Consider the following 22,452-nt stretch of genomic DNA (forward strand, 5'->3'; position numbering starts at 1 on the left):
TGTGATTTTTTTCCGCACCCTGGTGGAGAAAATGCATGAGATTAACTAAATAATGGCTGGTAGAAACTCCAGAAACATTGCCAAACTGTTTGATGTCAAAAAAAAAAGAGACATATCATTAGATTTATAAACTTTACTTTGAGCGACTGTTTTAACAATATTTAAAAATAATATTTAAACTAAGATTTACAAATATTTTTGATATTTAAAAATATAAAATATATCAAATATTAATAATTTGACATTAAATTTGTATAATATCGCAAATTTAAAAAAAAATCAAAATTATTTGATATCAGGACATTCCTCATATTCAGAATACAATTCGATGTCTGATGTGCTCTCAGGTCCCTGTGCAAATGATGCTATCCGATTCCTTGAATGGGAGCTCATTTACATTAACCCTGTTGAACACTTTTGGCTAGCCCCGGTGGCTAGCATTGCAAGTTGAATACGATAAATACACTTGCACTACTCGTTAAAGTACATGTGGTAAAAGTACGTGTGGTACAAAAACAAACATGGTGTATAAAGTGTACTTATTTCAACTTATTTTAAATTTTACATATTTTAACTTATTAACTGAACATAGCAATATCAAAAAGTCAAATTTAGACATGATCTGGGTTTTGCAAGATGGGTAATTTTTAACATTTATAGTGCTTTTTAAATATTTAGCTGAAGGATTTTCACTATTTTGCATTTTACACTTCGTATATACCCTATGTGCACTTTTAAAACTACCCCACATTCAGGTATGTACACACACAAACAAAAAACAAGCAAAACATATTACTGATCTGAATGCATGAAAATATGTAATATTAATATCTACATTGAAATTTATAGCTATAGCAAATATGAGCTTAATAATAATAATAATAATATCCATAAATAACATCTATATTAATACCAACTAAAAATATAATAAAATCCTGAATTCGCTGCATGTATACTAGTGTCAATAAATTTGTTCTACAGGATTCAAGTACTATTATGCTGGTGTTTTTGGGTTTTTTTTCATTTACAGAATTATTAGAGATTTTGTGATTTTTGACAATTGTGCAATTTGGTAATTGTAAAGATTTTTTTCCAAGTGTAAAGTAACTTTACATAAAAACTGTATTTTCATGTCTTGCTATTTTTGCGCCTGCATGTCTACTTGCGAAATTTGCAAAAATAAAACCCTCGCGAAAATAAGAGCGTATACAGTTATAAGTTATCATGATCTCATGCCCAATGACATAGCTCATGACCCCCTATTTAAACAAGCAAAGCTCAAATTTTGACCTCAAGTTGTGGGATATGAGATTTTATACCCAATACACCCGGGCCCCGGCCAATACATCAAAAGGTCATTCTTTGCCTGTAGAAGTATATTGGGGTTCAGGAACTGTGTCCTAGAGATTGTCATGTTTGAGATCCTAGTGAGTGTAAAGGTCATTGTTTGAGTGTAGAAGCATATTGGGGTTAAGGAACTGTGCCTTAGAGATTGTAATGTTTGAGATCCTATTGTATTGAGCAACAAATAAAGGCAAACTGGGACAGCATTTTACAGTTGAATAAACCTTACACAGTTACGCCCTGCATTGTCAAAGAACTGTCTGACAACAACCATAGAATTATTATAGAATGCTGCACAACTTATATGTGGTGATGATGAACTTGAAAGGCTGCCTTATAAAATATCAATAGCTGCCTCTAGAGGTCTTTAGCCTTTCAAACAAACTAAAAATGCAGGATATGGAATCCAAGTTCAAAGAAAAGTTTACACCAAATTTATGTTGTTTCTCCAGAAATTTATTGCAGGTTATTATACAAGGTCTTTGGCCTTTGAAACAAACTAAAAATGCAGGATATGGAATCCAGTTTTGAAGAAAAGTTAGCACTAATTGATGTTGTTTATCCAGAAATGTATTGCAGGCTTATCTGGACAAATACCTGAAGATTATACAAAGTCTTTGTCCTTTGAAATATACTGAAAATGCAGGATATGGAAACCAAGTTTAAAGAAAATTAATGCCAAATAACGATTTTCCAGAAATTTACTGCAGAAAAAAAATATCAAAAATCTTTACTGTACTAAAAATTTTGCTCATTTTTTGGCATTTTTATGTGTAATTGTATTTTTGAATATTTATGTTGTTCTTGCACATTTTAAAATGGTAAAATAAAACAGAATTTTATGGTGATTTATATGCCATTACTTTTTCAAACAATGAAAAATTGGTTGAATAGGTTACCTTTCCTCTCCTTTCTTCATGAGGCTTTATACATGTACATATACATAGTTTTAAGGCTCGGATAGCAACATTTGCACAGTATTTTTGAGACATGAGAGCACATCATAAATACGAGGAATGTCCTTCTGATATCAAATAATTTGTGGTTTTTTGAAATTCAAGGTATAAATTTTATGACAAATTATTAAATCTAATGATATAGTGAATGTGTCTGGGAGGAAAAGCCGTCTTTCATATGAAAATGTTGACCTATTGTATTGAAAATATACATTTTCTTACCAAAAAGACCTAAAAATTTTAGGTATTTCACTCACAATTTTGGAAAAAATAGCGCCAAATTTAAAATTTTACCAGCACTGCCCGCCGCACTTGCGCGATGCAGGGGGGTGTCTGGAAAAAATTTTCAAAATGAAAGCACAAATGAAGCCATTTGATGCACCATTTTCACCCTTTTTAGGGTTATTTATTTATTTTCCAACCGCATATTTTTATGTATTTCATTCACGGGCCCGACTTTCAGGCCGCTGGTTTTAGGCATGGACGTATACTCAATTAGTAAATCCAGCACCTTTTGGCAACAAAATAAGTTCATGGTACAAATGTGCACGAAGTGAAATATGGTGGATATGTTAAATAAAATTGGCACTTTTTAGGCTAAAATGGCCAAATATGAGGTTACTTTGGTCAGAAACCCACATACAGGCGTCAATATTTGGGAATGATTGTATGGACCATCTACCCTATCAAATATTGGGGGGATTTATACCCCACACCCCGGGTCAGATCTACGCCTCTAGGCGGGAGGTTGTCGCCCCCTATGATCACTAAATGCCGAAAAGGTCCACTTTGCGAGCGTAGCAAGCGAAAAAAAACATTTTTTTTAATGCTTTTTCAGTCCGAAAAGGACAAAATTTGCCCATTCGCGAATGTAGCGAAGGAATAAAAAGGTTCTTTATGCTTTCCTGGTCAAAATTTTAGGAAAAATCAGCCCCCCAATAAATCGGCTACGCCCCTGGCCGGCCATATATAAATGTGAAGCCAATTGCTTATTTATATATATTGGTGCATAATTTTTATTTCTGAGAGAGGCGTTCTAGTATAGGTTTTGGATATACAATGTGATGAAACCCCGTAAAAGTAAAAAGTAAACTTACTTATAATACCAGGATTTTTCCAAAGTAGTTGGGAGAAAAGGCAAGAGAGGCCATGTGACTTTTACGCATGATGCAGTCATGTCTACAGTAGAATTCAGCACGACCTTTGCAGGACTTAAACCCCATTAGAAGCTATTAAACCAAGATAACACTCATTGAAAACAGCTCAACTGATTAAATCAGATCTTCTCTGGTTGTGCACATGTGTCTGTTTTACCTGTGCGGTATCACAATGAGCTGGTATTATAGTTTCAGTTGGGTAACCGCTTATAAAGGAAACGCAAGGTAACAACGGTATGTGGGCCTTTGTTCACGAAATGAGACAATACTCTGCTTATTGTTAACCAGCATTCTTGAAAATGAGCAACATAATGATTGTTGACTTTTACGGTTTGGAAATAATTTCTTCATATTTTTTGGTGTTATCTGTCGTTTACATATCCTTCCTAAAACACAAAAGTGCGAATACTTCCAAACACCTAAATTAGCTAAAACTTTAGGACATGTTACAAAACTATATTTTCTAGGATTTCATAGAATACTTTAAATGTAGCTTGTACCGTTTTTTGTGGCATCCTTCGAAAGTGAGCGGTCCGTTACCAATATTAGCTAATATTTTCGGTCAAATCGCCATTCAATTAACACTGGCAGTGGGCTAGCTATGAGCTAGCTATGCCTTGCCCTCACTCATATTTTACCAAAGTGCGACTATTTCTGAACATCTAACCTAGCTGTAATTTTAGGTCATGTTAGAGAAATATATTTGCTAGAAGTTTGGAGAATACTTTAAATATTGGCCGGTTATTTTTCACACAGTGATGTTAACTAGGCAAATGCCTATACTTCTAACATACACTATTTGTAAAGGTCGCGCGTCAATGGTGAGAGCACTGTGTATTGTGTATAGGAAAACGGACAGTAACTGCAGTATTGGGGATTTTATGGGGGAAAATTTGCCGAAAATGGGCCCAAAATATAAAAACCAACAACTTTAAAACCGCGTAGGTCAGCATTCCACAAGGGGCAAGATGTCCGAAGGGAGAGTTTCCGCCTTCTAACCATGGCCAGTGAGGGGAATGGCTCCTTTTCTTCTTCTCCTCCTCTCTTTCTCTCCTCCCTTTTCTCTCTTCTTCTCTTTCTCTTTTCCTTCCTTTTGACCTTTTTTTGAAAATCATAGGGGGGGGGCAATTACCCCCTTTGCCCCCCTGTGGCACTGCCCCTGCCCCCCCATAAAAAAAATTATGAAGACCACACTGCCCTGCTCATAAAACCCCCTGTACTCTGAATCAGCCTTGATCCAATTTAATGAAAGAAAACTAAACTCCCACAATCTATGTCCTATTTTTGCCCTATTTTGTCATATGACAACTAGTATTCACAATGTTGCCCTATAAACATCAAAAACCAATTTGAATCTGAAATTTGATGAAAAGTTATCAATCTTCTGCCAAATTAAACAGATAAAAAAGTGCAAATCCCACTAACTATTATCATATTGAACTCTTTAGGTAGTCACTGAACCTAAAATTATTACACTATAAGCTGCAAAGATAGGGGTAACAACACCCCCCGTTTAAAAAAAAAAAGCCATTGTACAATCTATTAGCCTAACCCTATTCTATTACCGACACAAAAGTGGTATATTTGAGTGGGGTGGAGGTATCATATTAACTACTGCATTGCAGTGTTAGCGATTGGGTAAAAACCAATAAGTGGCATACATTTGGCGAGCTTGGACATAAAGCTTTTAGAAAAACAAGTTTATCATTAATTATGTACATTTTATGCAAATTAGCTCATGAATAATTAATGAGCTCATAGCCAAATATGATGAAAAAATATTTTGATTTACACATTTTTGAAGTGTATGTGTACATCAATGTGGCATTTTCATGCAGTTTTAAATACACTGCCACATTTCTACATTATAATAAAAACAAATCATTCATTTGAACTATAGTTTTAGGGCAAAATTTGGCCTAAAAATGGTTAAAATCATGCAAGTTTCCAACATTTTAACCATTTTATGATGTGTAAATGGTAATTATATTAGGAAAAAAGGTTTTTTTGTTGATATAGAAGTGACAAATTATCAAAACTTTTCAAAAGATAAGATCTAATTTGGGTAAATATTTTTTTACATGAATATTAAATCATTAAATCATATGGCATGAAATTGATAGGGTTAAAACTCAATTGGCTAATATTTATCAATGTGATTGTTTTGGCATACTTTTAATGTCACAATTTACATTTCTGAAAAAGTCCTGGCTACAGCACTGCACAACTCTGGATCAAACACAAGGAAGTCAGTTGATGAAAATTGCATAAACAATCTTCTGACACCTCTGCTTTGCCCCAATTTGCCAGGTATACTGTTATTTTTACCAATGTTAATTAGTTCTAACTGAAGTCATTTGAATAAAATCAAAAGAAGTCTGTTTCATAACCTTAGTTTATTATTTGATCACACTGTCGCTTTAACAATTTCCCAACATGCATTGGAGAAAGTACATAGGCCTAGTTAGTGAATAAAACATGCGCTCTCATATAAAAAAATTCCAAAAAGGTTCAATACCCTCGCACTGTAACCCTCAAAAAGGCAAAAATTCAAGAACCCTTTCCAGAACCATCACAGTTTCTGCAGCTTCTTTAGAAAACAAACAAATATTTTACAGAGTGTTCAAGGATCATTTTATGGTTCTTTTTATGAACCATAAAGGATTCTCATGAGAAGACAAAAAAAAAGAACCCTTTTTAACTCTTTTCCTTCTATTGTATAACATTGCTGTTCTGAGGATGGTGCGGAGGGGCACTGTGACATCCTGTTAAATCTGCAAAAGATCTAGCAAATCCAATCTGTTTCTGCATACTAACAATATATTATTGAAAAATAACACTTTGATGTTTTGCAAAAGTTCATTCTACAAATCATATACTTTGAAAACTTGCTTGATTTATTGTTGTAAATGAATTAGGCCTATGTATGTTTTACAAAAGTGTTGTTATTTTAGCCCTCTTTACAACATAACTCAAGAACCACAGGACCTACAAAGGTATATCTGTGATATTTGAATTCTTCTACATGCTCGCTATGAAATGTTCAATGCATTTTTTGCCAAAGCTCACTACCATTCGCAAGATGCTGTGAACTACCAATTCGCAACAGTTTAAAATAGTTGCTAGCCTTATATGTTGCAATGCATTGTTGTCGGGGATTAATTATTGGTCCAATTTCAACTCATCTGCACAAACCGCTCATCCATTGCTGATTTCTGATATTGTCGCCATGGTAACAACCAGTGACTTTTCACCCAGTGCCTTTATTTATATAATTTTGTTTGCCAACCCTAATTGTGACCAAAAATTGGCACGATTCAGCGTGATGAAATCGAAGATCTATACACGCAAGATAACACTTTGGTCATGGAAGATTTGACAATTGCTATGTAGATTGAATTATTTTGTTATCACGCTTCAAAACTGACAAAAGCAAAATCTAGTTCAACTCAACCTTGTCCTTGATTCGGGGGGGGGGGGGGGCACTCAACTTTGGAAGGGCCGGGTATGTGCCTACCGGATTAACGAAGTAGGGGCCAATCGGGTACAAAGCGTTATTTTAAAAAAGGGGGTACAAACAAAATAAAAAAGGGGGTCATTGGGTACAATATTTTGAAAAAGGGGTCATCGAGTACAAGATTTTTTTAAAGGGTCATCGGGTAGAAAATTTTGAAAAAATGGAGCAACATTTTGAAAATTTCGCATAATTTTGAAAAATGGAGCAAAATTTGACAGTTTCTGCATTTTTTGTTGCATTTTGATGCTGCTATTTTAGAAAAAAAGGGGTCATTGGGTAGCCGCAACCACAAAAAGGGGGTCATTGGGTAGCAGCAACTAAAAAAAGGGGGGTCATCGGGTATGGCTTTTAAAAAAAGGGGGTCATCGGGTATAGTCGACTTCAAAAGAGGGGGCCTATTGACAGGCACATACCGTCACTTCCAAAGTTGAGTGCCCCCCCCCCCTCCGGGTCCTTGATATCCCAGTTTGGTGGGGAAGACACACAAAAAAGTCCCCAGATCAACTGTGATAGCAAGGTCGTATATACACACATCATTCAATTCATCACTTTTCTATCAAAACCCAGCATGTCATTTTACTATACCTCACAAAAAAAAAAACATCACAGGTGACCATTTCACTTTTAAATGAGACAGTTTTTCATGAAGCAGTCAAAGATCACACACAAGGTTTTAACAGAACATCTGCAATGGGTTATTCCAGTTGAAATCCATTATATAACACCCCCTATGGAAGACACAACTAAAGAGGGAGAGCGTGACCTAATGGTTAGGGAAAATTGCCTTAAGTGCATTTCATAAGGTCCTGGGTTCAATTCCGGTGGTGGAGATTTGCTGGGATATTGACTAGAGCAACAATGCCTGAAAGTAATTGGCAACCTTTAAATTAAAATCAGACTTTTCCACTCTCCCATAGTTCGTTTAGAATTGGGTAAATGAATCATGAAAGTACTCCGTCCTTCAGCGGGGACGTTCAGCCACTGGTCTCGTGTACAGAGAGCCATACATGTACGTATCTCACAGCCAGTTTTGAAAAGAATAGGGCGCTAACCGCTGACTGTTCCCAACCCGTCCCAGTGTCCAAATGGACCCCAATGGAAATAAACTTCAATAGAGGCATTCTTAGGTTAAACAGGGTTGACAAAACCCAAACAAATCAAATAAAAAGAAACTTTTCTATAAATTGGAAATCCAAGTCAATAACTTTCCATTTTGAATTTTTATTTTTAATAAGCTTATTCTTATAGGAGACAAAACACTTTAATTGGTTCATATTTTTTGATTGATTTGCAAGCATGATCCATGGTGACTGCCCTTTCCTATCTAGTCTCCACCCAATATTGTATCTACGCACCCAACCATGCTCCTACCAAATTTATTATTATTTCTGATCAGAGTTGATGAAAAAGTTTAGGCAAATTATTGAAAAGTCACCCGTTTTTCCTCTTAACCATTAGTTTCCTTAGAAGAGCAAGCTACCGAAAGTTGTGGGAGCCTGCATGTTGAACAAAATCACCAATATGTTTTCCCAATCATTGATTTCTATCACAGAAAATGGTAAAAAGTAACAGCAAAAATCTTCAGAAGTCACCCAATTGGGTTTCAAAATCACAGGTGTGGCAACACTGCGCTTAATCTAGCAAAGTGAGTCGATGTCTGCTGAGAAGTATAGATATTTGAAATACCATTCTATCTTCTTTTGTTATCTATTGTTCACAGCAACATACATATTGAACTTACTGGCCCAGTTCCATCAAATCAATCATGTGATGTGTAACAGTGTAATTGTATCCATATTTGCTACCTTTTTACTTTTTTTTGTATGATTTGATGTTAATTGTCTTTTAAATAAAAACCAATAAATTTTGAAAGATAAAAAAAATCATGTGATGTCCCTGATATATCTGGTACTGATCACAGGTCTTTGACTTTTCTTGTAGTGTGACACGCAAGGCAAACTTGATAATCATGGGCACAAGACCCTGTTTCAAGCCAATACTTGAAACATGTGCCCCCATGTGTTTGCGAGGCATGCTCATCATCCTACTTCTAGGTTTATTTGCATGTCTTCATGTGTCCAAAGTGACGGCACCAGGATTTTTTTGGAGGTGGGGGTGCAAAGTGAATTTCAGGGGGAGCAAAATCAACAAATTTTGTACAAAATTGCTGCAAAAAGTGTACTTCAACTTTGTCAAAACTGCTGTTTTTATTTGTATTTACCAAAACTTTCATTTCAAAAATACCTTTTTAATGACTTATCCTTCACCTATATGCAATTTCTACACAATTTTAGTTTTTTTACACATTTGCTGGGATCACTGAATAGGACTGAATCTCAATCACACCTATTGGTTTATATAAGGAAAGTGAGGCCATAGTCTTACATTAGAATTAGACTGGTAATCTCTTTATTCTTTATGGTGTTAAACTTTTACATATGATTATGTAAAGATTTTTTTGTGTGTAGAAATTTGGGAACATGACTAGACTGTTTTAAGTGTGTACACTAAACCTGAGCAAATCTACACCCCGGGATCCAAACTAAAGACAACAAACAAGCAAACAAACACATGTAAACAATCAGACAAAGAAAAGATAATATTAATAACAATACCTTTGGCTACTGTTGTTTGGCCTTGCGTTGTCTGCTCCTGTGTCGTCTGCCCCCGTGTCGTCTGCTGCAAGGTTGTTTGGTTAAGTGTTTGAGACGACATTCTTGTTGTCGTATGTGACGACATCGTTGTTGTTGTATGTGGTGGCGCTGGTGTTTGAGTAATATTGCAACGTGGCCCTGTGAATTCTGCTGTACAACTGTGAAGATGAACATATACAGAAATTAGACGAAAAGGCTGAAAAAACTCATCAAAACAGGTATTCATGATTTCTGGAGCAAACTGAGCCATTAGCTAGAATTGATCTTGAGATATGGCTAAAATATGAGTTTAATATCCTTTATATCATACCGTGTACTGCATCATAAATATAGATTTATCATATATCAAGTATAAGTACAATTTCACAGTAGTTTTTCAACATATTTTCTACCTTGATTAGGCATGTATATAAACAAGAGCTTTAACTGTTAAAGCCATAATGTATTATCTTAAAATATGAAATTGGTTAATCAAAAGTGTTTTTTTTTTTTTTATTAAATCATTAAAGTTTGATGCAGATAGACGATGTCATGCAGGTGAGAGATGAGCAGTGGCGGCACCAGGAATTTTTGTCAGGGGCAAAGTGAATTTCAGGGGGGCAAAATCAACCAATTCTGCGTAAAATTGCAGCAAAAAGTTGAAATTTGCATAATTTGGGTTGGCAAGGCCTAAAAAGTGGGGCGGACAAGAAAAATATGGGGGCACAAGTGCGCCACTGGTGACAAGAAACTTAAAATCAAGTTCAAAACCACGCGCATTGAAAAAGAAATGATTGTACGAACTAACCTGCATGTTATGAGAGTCTCATTCCCTGCCGGATCTTGACATTCACCGTTATTATAACAATAGTCTGCATTGTTCACACACAAAGACTTGCAGAGCTTGATACCCTCTGCTACAGATACTGCACATGACATATCCAATGGACATGGTAGAATAGTACATTCGTCTACTATATTTTGAGAACCTGTAGAAGAGATTAATATAAATATAAATTATATATTGCTTTACACAAAGCTTTTTTACCAAACATGCCAAATGTTTCTGATACAAACATTCTTTTATGCTTTGAAGTTTTGAAATGACAACTGTATGTTGTGTGCCAATGGGCTATTCCAGAAAATAGATGCACACCCCCTATAGAGGAGTTCGGATTTCCGGACTTTTTGTCCAATCGTGACTGTTGGAAATTCAGACTTTTAAAGTGTCCAAAGGTAAACAAATCTGGCAGAAAAATAGTTCAAAATCAGAAATCCTCAATTTGAGAGCTCATTTTGGACATTTCCGTGATTTTTCCTTCATTTAATTGGATTTCCAAGCTTTTTCAAGTGACATTGGTAACTGGAATTCCAGTCGTTTTCAGAAAGCAGACTCGGAAATCCGGACATTTCTTTGATTGAAAATTTACTCCTCTATAGGGGGTGTGCACCTATTTTCTGGAATAGCCCAATGCTATATAAGGCAATATGGATTTTTCCAGTATTGTTACCCCAAATGATATCATACCAATTTTAGCACTTCACACATTCAATGCAGACAAAGCGACATCGCTATTACATAGGCCTATTCCTGAAGAACTGTCTAGTACCTACAGTCATCTTAGCGTACCGTATTTAAATAAAGGTGATCTTCCTGCGTATTTCAATTGGAAACGTGGGATGCATATCCACATTATCCAGATTTTCTAGCAAATTCATCATTATTTTTGTTACTTTGTAGTATTATTGTAAGAGTTTCCGGCAATAACTTTATTTTCCGTCAGTAAAACTTCCAAAATTTAGTTCTTGAAAAATACTAAAAAAGCAGAATACCCAATGTGTAATTAAGTTGCCTTATACATTTTCAGCAGTTTTGATGATCTTTGTCACATGTACTGATCACTAGATGGTCTTGGTATGGCCCATGGGTCACATGGGCATTAAATTTAGTGCCTGTTATTAAATAGCCTATGATGACTGACCTACGGGGTCACAGGTTCAAAACCACACCCAAGAAAACAAAATGTCTCTTCATCTTCTTCCCTCCTTCCTAAATCGTTCCTTCCTCTCTGCCAAAAAGCCTCCAGTATGTTAGTGTTATGGCAAAAGACTAGAAATATGTGACTTACATTTCCTGTATGACATTTTGGTCCATTTTGTGGTGACACATAAATTTTTGTCTCAGAATGCAGACCACTGGCATGGCAGCACCATAGCCAGATCACTGAGCAATGCTGAGTGATCCACTACCACACACACATTTTAGAATTAGGTCTTGATACTATTTTCATACCTTGAAATTTCCCCAAATGTGGTCGAACTTTAGAAAAAGTCACATTTGAAAAATATTAGTTACTATTTTATTTCTCTATAGACATGATAGAACATAAATATGACAGCGTTCAAGCTTTGACTTGCGTTTGGCGGACAGAATGGTGGAAACTTAAAGTGAAAGATATCCTACTTAAAGGAACATTTTCTAGGGTGAAATTTTGTGCAGAAACTGAATCTGACATAAAAAATGCATAATTATCAACTTGAAAATTTTCCCCATAGCAATGTACAGGCATATTTCTGCCCGAAGTCCCCAAATTGGAGCAAAAATTGGAGCAAAAAAAATAAGTCCTTCAAAATGGGGATACTCAGGGCTAAACAAAAACATGTTGCTCTAGAGGGAGGCATTGGTAAGGGCAACATGTCTTTTGTTTAGCCTCAAACCTCCCAATTTTGAAGGACTTATTTTTTTGCAAAATCTGTGAATTTTTTCACGCCCTCAAAATCCTTAGGGGTGGGGGTAGCATTTTGCAAGTTATTTTATTTTCTGTAGATCTAGCTTACTTGTTTGTTATATCACCATTTAGCTAATAAAATACTGAGCAAATAAACACTTAAAGCATCCCTATAGCTCATACCATTGTGGAGATATGGGCGTTTTCAAATTGAAAATGATGCTAATATTGTGTATTTTTCTAAATCAATTGTCACCCGAACCCTCAAGTTTCTACCCTGCTACAAAAATAAAAGAAATATATGGATCCCATTCAATGCTTTTAATATCACAATTGTACCCTTGTTACACAATTAGAATAGAAAATTAGGCACTATTTGATAGTTTTCATGTTCATATACTCACAGGAAATCTGCAAGTCAAAATTTTTGTCACCCCAAAATTGCCATTTTCGCCAAAATCGGACTAAAAATGATTTTTCTCAAAATCTATAAAAGATAGGGAGTTTTAAGTGCCAAAATCTGAAACTAGATGACATTTTACCCTTGGAAACATATAAACAATCAAGAATTTTGGTTCTTTTCACCCCTAAATACTTTTTTCACACGCGTGTCCGCCAAACGTAAGTCAAATCTTGAATGCTGTCATATGCAGTTTTCATTGATTTGAAAATTTAAGGTAAGTTGTTTTGGTGGACTAAAAAAAGGCATGGAAAATAGATTTGGTGCTTTTCTCAAAAACTGCTAATTTTTTGAGAAATCTGCTATACTATAATTAAAGACAGAGATAAAAACAATTTATCGCGTCTGATGTCACTGTCAATTATGATCCTTGATTAGTTTACACAGGTTAATCAGCACGTAAAAGGAAGATCGATCTATCTGGTGCTGATCGGAGAAAAGAAATAGCAGCAAATGGCAAAAAATTACATACTTTTACAAGGCAAAAAGCAGCTTTTCTAGGCATTGTGGACATGGTGCCTTTGGTTAAGAAAGTTTCCTACTATAATAAAGACCTAACTTTTGAGATGGCTTGCATGTCGAAAGGTGCAAAATTAACAATAAGGCGCCCGGTTATAAATCCGCGTTCAGCAAGTCATCATCACAACACTTGTAAACAAACCGTGCTCGAATTTGATTGACAGATGACGTCAGACACGATAAATTGTCTTTATCTTTGTCTTTCATTATAGTTGGATTCCTTGATACTCTTCTTAATTCAATAGTTTGTCTCAAAGCCCCATGTTAGTAAAAGCGCCCGCTTTTTGAAGGTTATTTCCACCACTGGGTTGAATAAATTTCTTTTCTTTTTTTCTGTTTTTTTTTTCTTCAAAAATACACCACAAATATACACCATAAATCTCACCTCACTTCTGCAATCATCTGACATAAAAAAAAAAAGTCATAAATCTCAATGAAATTCTTCATCTTGAACACAGAAACTACAAGGGGGTATCAAAAAGTTTTTGAAATCACCCAGAAATGAAAGAGCTATATTGATGAAATTTTGTTAGTGTAATAACTGGTCCTCATGCACATTATGGTCAAAAAATGGTCTCATAAATATGTTCGACTCTCTTTACAGGTGGCACTAGATGGGCGGTAGGCGCAAAACCTTTTCATGATAAGATCTCCACTTTTTTCACTGTGGCCGCATCATCCATAAGTGATAGATGTCCACTGCTTGGAATCTGTGAGGTACATGTGGCTAGAAATTTCTTTTTTAAAGAGCAACAGTGCCAAACAACATGCAATCATCACCGTAGACAGCCTTCCTTTCATCATTGATTTTCTTGGCATTAGGCCTAACCCTTCAAATGCAGGAACTTAATCACACTGTGTGCCTCAATTTCCTCTATTTTGCAGGTTATGCACTTACCCCCCATTTAGCGCCACCTGTATAGAAAGTAAACATACTTATGAGACCATTTTTGGACCATAATGTACATAAGGACCAGTGATTATACTGACAAAATTTCATCAATATAGCTCCTTCACTTCTGGATGATTTCAAAAACTTTTTGATACCCCTCGTATGTGTGTGTATTCCCTGGGTATTCTTGTCAAAAAGCTCATCCCACCATTTGATAGAAAAAAAGTAAAAACAAAAACAAAAACCTGCATTCCGCATTAGATTTTCAACTTGGGAAGGGCTTGAGACACTGACAAACTACAATGTATTAAAAAATTAAGATCGTTATCATCATTACTTCTAAAGGTACTAGCGATCTGTTGCTTGTAATTTCATGAAACTGAATGCAATCGTACATTATGAAAAGAAACAAGTTTTCATGGCTTCAATGGGACTCGGATCAGTGATTTGTTACTATAAATAAATAAATAAATGTTGGTATTTATACAGCGCCTTTCACAAGTACCTAAGCACTTTACATTAATTCCGCTGTCATTATAGAATATGTCAGCTGCCATACAATACCCTAGGCATGCTCAGCTGCCATACAATACCCTAGGCATGCTCATACCTTTGGGTGGCACTCAATGGACAATATTCATAACCGCTCCCTAATTTCACCCCTGGGTAGAGAGAGGCAAGTAAGGTAAAGCACCTTGCCCAAGAGCACAACACAATGGCACCGTCTGGGCTCAAACTCGCAATCCACCGATTACAAGGCAGAGCCCGTACCACTGCACCAACGTGCCCCCGCAATTTTTCTTGTTTTTTTTTTCATTTGCTAAAAATACATAAGTCATTCATTACACTACAATTTTTGCTCCAAAATGACATGATAAGAGTATTCTCTGGCCAATTATCAGTCAGAATTAATAGGTAAATTTTCACGGGAAAATTTTCTGGACACGTGACACCCATGGGCGCAGACATATTAGCATTATGGAATGTGACCCCGAGCACAGCGGGTGGTCTTCCAATGTATTTGAATAGGAAGAATTCCTCCTTTGATGCAAAATAAGTAACATGTCGCAAGTTAAAAATATTATGATAAGAGTTTCCGTAGATAAATATTTTTTTGCGTAGGTAGATATTCTTAAAATTACGTTTTGATGATATTGTGAAGAAATTAAGATTGCATGATATTCAATAAATTTGCAATACACAAATTTCTATCGAAATTGCGGCCAAGAATACTATTCCAATTCAAAATTACTAAGACTTGAATAGCGAGATCACCGCCGGGGGGCAGGGATCAGGCTCGAGGTTACACTTACATTGATACGCATTGGTCACGTGTCCAGAAAATTTTCCCGTGAAAATATACCCATTAATGTTGACTGATTATGTAAAAATGTATGTAACCTTAAAGATACAATACAAAACAATGTCTTAAGTTTCTCACATACAGTAAAGGGACTCTGCTTGCCCCCTTAAGGGATCTGGAATGAGCGTTTTGACAGTATTTTTTGTGGGACATGAGAGCACATCAGACATATCGAATTGCATTCTGAATACGAAGAATGTCTAAGTTCTGATATCAAATAATTTTTGTTTTTTTGAAATTCACGATATACCGTAATACAAATTTTATGACAAATTATTCAAATTTGATATTTTTCACATTTTTGATATATAACAGTTTTCGATTTAAATTTTATAAATCTAATGATATATTCTTAAAGTATATGTAGCTGGGAGGAAAAAGCCGACGATCAATTGAAAATTTTGACCTTTCATATTGAAGATATGGATTTTTTCCCAAAAAGACCTATTTTTTGTGTGTTTTGGGAAACAGGACCCCAACCCCGTCCAAGGCACTGGTGGGGCCCCAATCTGGTCATGGTACATGGAGACAACAACAACAACTTCAATACGAAAGGTCACAATTTTCAATTGATCGTCTGCTTTTCATCCCACCTACATACACTTTAGGTATAAATCATCAGATTTATTACGTTTACTTCGAGTACTGTTAAATATCAAAAATATCAATTTTTAATCATTTGCCATAAAGTGTGTATTACATCGCTAATTTCAAAAATCAAAATTATTTGATATCAGAAGGACATTCTTCGTATTCAGAATGCAATTCGATATGTCTGATGTGCTCTAATGTCCCACAATAAATACTGTCCAAATGTTCATACCCCAGCCCTTAACCAACCATCAATAAAGAAAGGATATTCCTGAATGTTGTTGACTTTGAGATGATTTGCTCATAGTTGCTCATATCTTTGGAACTGGTTGTTCAATTTCAATGGTGTTTTCTGCAAAATGGAGCTTTGTAAATGCTTTTTACTATTCTATAAGAAACTGAAATTTAAATATTTCTGAGTTCCGACCAAATTTGCTTGATCGCATCACATATATACCAACAACATGTGCTTTTAATAATAATAATAATAATAATAATAACAGGCTCTTATATAGCACCCTTAACCCAGAGGGTCTCAACTCAAGGCGCTTAACAAACTAAAAACCATTTCACTTCTTTCACTTCATATTTCACAAAATAATTGTTTAAATGGGAAGTGTACATTGTTAACATTTGTGCCAGTTTGCTTTGATACTACAAAATACAAAAGAAACAGAAAAAATGCCATGCTTTTTGAAAATCAATCTTTGTTTTGTTTTGATCACCTGTTTGCTCTTTATTGTGCGACGAAAATGATGCGTACTGCGAGCTGGCAACATCTCGCGGGGTGTCGAGCGTCACACAAAGTTGATTGCGCGCACCGGCAGAGTATTTGCGTTTGGGTGCAGATGACTCAAATGCCGGACCCAATATCAATTGATTGGTGAAGTCGGGAAAAAGGTCTAATAGCAACTAGATATGGTACTTTTTGCTGAATATGTCAAGTTCACCCAACCTTCTGGATATTGTTTCGAGTGATATATCATTCTAAAGCTTCTGACATGTACTTTCTAAATACAAAATAAAACAAAATTGACCGCAGGCTGTGTTTAGAAGCAGTTCCTGATGGATGGTCACTAATAACCTTCAGCCAAATAGGCATGTGTGGGCAGATCAATTAGACAAGGACTAAAAACTTGGTTGGTTTACTTATTTTTGAACTACTATTTTGCCACTTACAATATTGAAAAATGCAAGTTCACCAGAAAATACAATTAAATATACAAAGAAATAATGTCAGAAATAAATACGATATATACAAATACTCTCAGTTCGTAATTGGCGGGAATTGTTAGGTTTTTACCACTATGCCGAAAAATTACACCGACATTAAGATGTGATATAGATGACATCTCTGGTCTATATTTTGCGTATTAAAGCAAGTACCCAAAATAAGACTTCATTTAATAATTTGTGATGGTTCTGGCAAGATGTCACAAGACAATTTTCCAAATATAATATATTTGATATTAATCTGTGATGATATAAGGCCCGCCGATTACAAACTGATCAAACTATAACAACTGTAGCACAGAAGACATTCTGAATCCCGATTTGTTAAAATATTGTGCAAGGAAAGACTCGGCAAACAAAACAGCATGACAATCAATTTCACTTGCACTCTATACCATGTTTACTTACTTTTTACTTAGTTATTTACTTATATAATATTATTGTTGATTTGGTAGTGCAGTTTGAAAAAGGTTTTATGGGTGTCTTTCATTAAATCTAAGTCACTGGCGGAACTAATGAGCCTGACGAACCAAACACTAGGAAGAAATCAACCTGCATGGCACTGATCAATCCACATTGATTCAAATTCAAGTTAGCTTACTGAACCAAATGGTATATCTGTCTCCCGAGTGTCTGAAGGCTGCAGCGGACTACCCTCAGGGGTGTAGCCAGCTTTCTCGGTCAGAGGGGGCAAAATAAATTTTCGGGCCCAGACGAAAAACAGATTGCAATTGCATCATACAATATATAGGCCCCTATAATGGGTTTATTTTTTTGAGAGACTGTACATGTCTTCAAGCTTCCAAAAAAGGCTTTATTGGGATGATGTCCCGGGGATGATGTGCACGCCTAGCGTGCAAAAGTTTTGTATTTTACACTATTTTCGCCCATGATTGAGACAATGTGCGCGCGCAGCTCAAAAAAAAAATTTGAATTTCAAACCATTTTGTCTCTCATTGATGAATTAATGACCCAAATGGCATATGTGTCAATCTTGAGTCTGTGAAGGCTGTAGCAGACTACCCCATTGTCTTTCATTGATGAATGAATTAATGAACCAAATGGCATATGTGCCTCCCAAGTCTCTGAGGGCTGCAGCGGACTACCTAGGTTGTCTTTCATTGATGAACGAAATGGTTTACGTGTCTGTGAAGGCTGTAGCAGACTACCCTATTATCTTTTATTAAACCTAACTGCTATCAGAAGGGAAAAAAGAAGATGAACAAAGAAGTAACTTGGTACCCCCAGGATTCGAAAATCGTACCCTCGCATGTCACGCCGACCTGTAGCCACACGGGTGACATTGGCCAGCCAACAATTCCCTGGGTACATATGACTTAAGCTGATTGCGTCATCAAGTCACGTGCAATACATGCACAAGCAGTGATTTTAATAGTGATATTTAGTGAGACCTGGTTCAGTTAGAGTTAATGAACCAAATGGTATATGCCTGAGAGCCACTCAGAAAAATATATAAAAGCATCCATGCTAAGGATCTAAAATAGCTTGATTTTATAGAAAATATGGTGTTTTTCTTCTGTGCCCTCCTCGCTCAGGTAGTTTTTAAACTTTTCACTGAATACCGTATAGAGAGCAATTTCTAAACCCACTGCACCTTTAAAAAAAGGACTTTGTAACACCTTTATCCTTGTTCTGGAGAATTTAGAAACTTGGCTAATTAGTCCTGGCTATGGGAGGGAGGTAAGATTATTTTGTATGTGTAAAATTCTTGTTTAGGGTCAATTTGACACATTTATTGAATCTGTAATTTTAAAAGTCAATTCATGCATATGCTTACAACACTTATATGAGTTCCCCCTCCCCCAGGTATCTGTGTCTCCAGAGTCTCTGAGGGCTGATCAGGAGAGAACTACCCTGTCGTCTTTAGAAAGATTCAAGCCAGGTATACCAACAAATTAATCTTATATTTGACCATTTCATTTTGGTGCACTTCATGTAAATTTGTTCCAATTTGAACCGTATTTGGCCATTTAAGCTTCAAATATGTTATATTTACACATTTCATGATTCTTTCTTAGCTCACCAAGTTCTGTATACTCGCCTAATAGTAGACAAAAGTAAACAAAAATATGGATCTGTCATTTTTAATTAATGTGATTAGGTCTGCTGTGATCTGGATCTTGATGGATCAATCTGAATCATAAGTGGGTTGAAAACCCTAATCATACAATAAAGTCAGGTTATTTGTCGATGCGTCGGGCCGCCGGGCACAAAATTTACCTTCCCCTTTGCAAAGTTTACTTTCACACCTTGCTGTCTCAAAATGAAAATTATGTCAATTTCAATTCAAATCATGAAACAGGAACGTTATAATCGTCTGCTTTTCAAACTTGTCTGAAAAGGTTTCATGGTTGTCTTTAATATTGGGCTATTCCATTTAAAATCCACACTACCCCTGCGGTAGATTTTGGAAATATCTTCGGGAGTAAGAATTTCAAATAGAATGAACACATTAGCAGCTTTCATGTCGCTTTAGTGTAGATGCCACAGGGAGTGTGAATTTCAAATGGGGTTATGAGTGACTCCATTTGAAATCGGCACCCCTTGTGTGACAAATTACAGTCATGTCTTCCATAGGGGGTGTATGGATTTCAACTGGAATAGCCCAATGATTCAAGAAGGAATGAGATAAAGGAATAACTTTTATACTTTTTTGAACTTTTGAGGAATCATTTTCTCTGATCCAACAACCTATTTTACTTCTAAAAAGTACAGCATAAGCTGCAAGAGTCATGGTTAGCTGAACCTTGGTTTAGATGACACTTTTAACATTTAACATAAACTTTAACACAACAGTTTTGCTTACATGGCCTCGATCTCAATTTCAATGGATTTGAAAACAAACCATGCAAGTCACATAACAATTTTGAATCTATTGATGCTGAAAGCACATTAAGACAAGTCTAATTTGTCACTTCACTTGATATTCTTTATGTTCTATCTATGTTATATTTTGCCTAGCAACTAATGTAAACATTAATACCCTGGATCTATAGCATTTTACAAAATGCAGCCTACGCCCAGAATGTGACCAGTCAACCACAGTCAAAATCATTCAAGAACAATTTCGAGGAGTTAGTGAAAGAAATCCCCATCTTTAATAGCTGCCAGGTGTTGTATATATAATGAAAGATATGCAGAGATAAAAAGACTAAATCACGTTTGACGTCATCTGTCAATCAAACTCAAGCACGGTTTGTTTACAAGTATCGTGATTTATATGAGTTGCTGAATGTGGTGGTAAAACTGGGAACCTTATTGTTAATTCTGCACCTTCATACATACAAACCATCTCAAAAGTTAGGTCTTTATTATAGTAGGAAACTTTCTCTCCCAAAGGCACCATGTCAACAATGCCTAGAAAAGTTGCTTTTTGCCTTGTAAAAGTACATAATTTTTCGCCATTTTCTGCTATTCCTTTTCTCTGATCGGCACCGGATAAATTGAAATTAAATTTGATTGACAGATGAGGTCAGACGCGATTTAGTCTTTTTATCTCTGTCTTTCATTATAGTTTGTCAAACAGGGCAGATATTACCTCGGCTATTACAGACAGCCTTTAACTCTTCTGATTTAGTGTTCAACATTGCACTGATTTGATATCAAAAGATGTGCATGGTTGACCACAATATAATGAGCTAAAAATGTCTCGATTCCAGTGGCATAGATTCCAGGTACACCCGTCAGTCTGAAACCCTGTCAGTCCGAACCACCGCTAGTCCGAATTTTAAGCTTACCTAACGCTAACCTTATAACCATAACCCTAACCCTATAACTCTAACCCTAACCCTATAAGCCTAACTCTAAAAATTCGGACTAGCGGTGGTTCGGACTGACGGTGTTTAGGACTGATGGGGAGACCCTAGATTCCTATTTAAAAATTGTATCTCACATTATGACTTCAAGTTTTGTGGAGTATGAGTTTTTATACCCAACAGATTCAAAGGTCATTCAATGAATGTATAAACATACTCGGATTGAAGAACTGTGTACTGATGAATGAGCTTGTTTTAGGTCTTAGTCCCCGTTTCATAGTTTATTGGGGATAAATAAATATAATAATACAATTATATTTTATAATATATAATATACAATTTCACAAAGTGCTTAAAGTTATTTTTTGTTGTTGGAAATTAATCATAACAGACACAAGCAAACTTACCATCGGGTCCAATGGCGGTCAGTTTTGAAACTTCGAACCCACCAAATCCTCCATTATTCTGGATCTCATTATACACAGCTCCCAATGCTCCAGCTTTAATAGATTCATCTAATGGCGATGAATACAAGAGTTGCACTGTAGGAATTATACTCCCTGCCCTGAAAGTAACGAAAAAGATGAGGCTTTTTAGAATATGTGCAATGAGAAGCCTACACAGCTTCATTCTGTATCTCGTTATCAGGCCCGTAACCAATGGGGGCAAGGGGGCATATCGCATATCCCCCCCAAATCACCAAAGGCCAAAATGTCCCCTTTTCGACCCAAAAAGTCCCAGGGTTGGGAGCAACTTATGGTGCATATTTTATATTTTCTGCGGAATATCTTTGGTGTGTATGTTACAGATGCTTCTGTTGAACCGAGTTGAACATTCAGCCATGATTGTGGTTAGCTATGTCCCATTGTCCCATGCAGGGCCTCTATATACAAGGAATTATACTCCCTATCGTGAGAGTAACAAAAAAAAGTGATATTTTAGAATAATTATGAACGGTGAACATGACACTGCAGCCTCCATTCTTCTAGAAATTAAACTTCCTACCTTGAAAGTAACAAAATGTTTGCTATATATCTAATAAAGCAGTGGTGTAATAACGTATTAAAGCCATATTATAACATTTGCTGAGGACGACGCCCTCACTGATTTTTTTTTTAATTCATTTTTTACACGATTATATTGTACTTTATTAAACCAATAGGCTGCAAAAATCAAGACTCTAGGTGCTGTAGTTTTGTATAAAACGCCGGAATCGGCGTTTTATTATTACGATGGAATTATCAGTCGAGCGCATACACGATGTTCATAATTTTTTTTTTTA

General features: G+C 35.8%; 1 protein-coding gene across 1 annotated transcript in view; it reads right to left on the minus strand.

Annotated features, from left to right (window-relative positions):
• The window catches only part of LOC140142788 (uncharacterized), a 60,574-nt gene that overhangs the window by 13,518 nt on the left and 24,604 nt on the right, over positions 1 to 22,452 (minus strand). The window contains exons 4-6 of the mRNA XM_072164787.1: positions 21,578 to 21,735; positions 10,416 to 10,596; positions 9,590 to 9,786 (exon numbers count right to left, since the gene is read on the minus strand). Coding sequence (XP_072020888.1) covers positions 9,590 to 9,786; positions 10,416 to 10,596; positions 21,578 to 21,735 — 536 coding nt within the window. The remainder of the gene's footprint in view (positions 1 to 9,589; positions 9,787 to 10,415; positions 10,597 to 21,577; positions 21,736 to 22,452) is intronic.

Source organism: Amphiura filiformis, chromosome 20 (assembly GCF_039555335.1).
Source record: "Amphiura filiformis chromosome 20, Afil_fr2py, whole genome shotgun sequence".
Lineage (NCBI taxonomy): Eukaryota > Metazoa > Echinodermata > Ophiuroidea > Amphilepidida > Amphiuridae > Amphiura > Amphiura filiformis.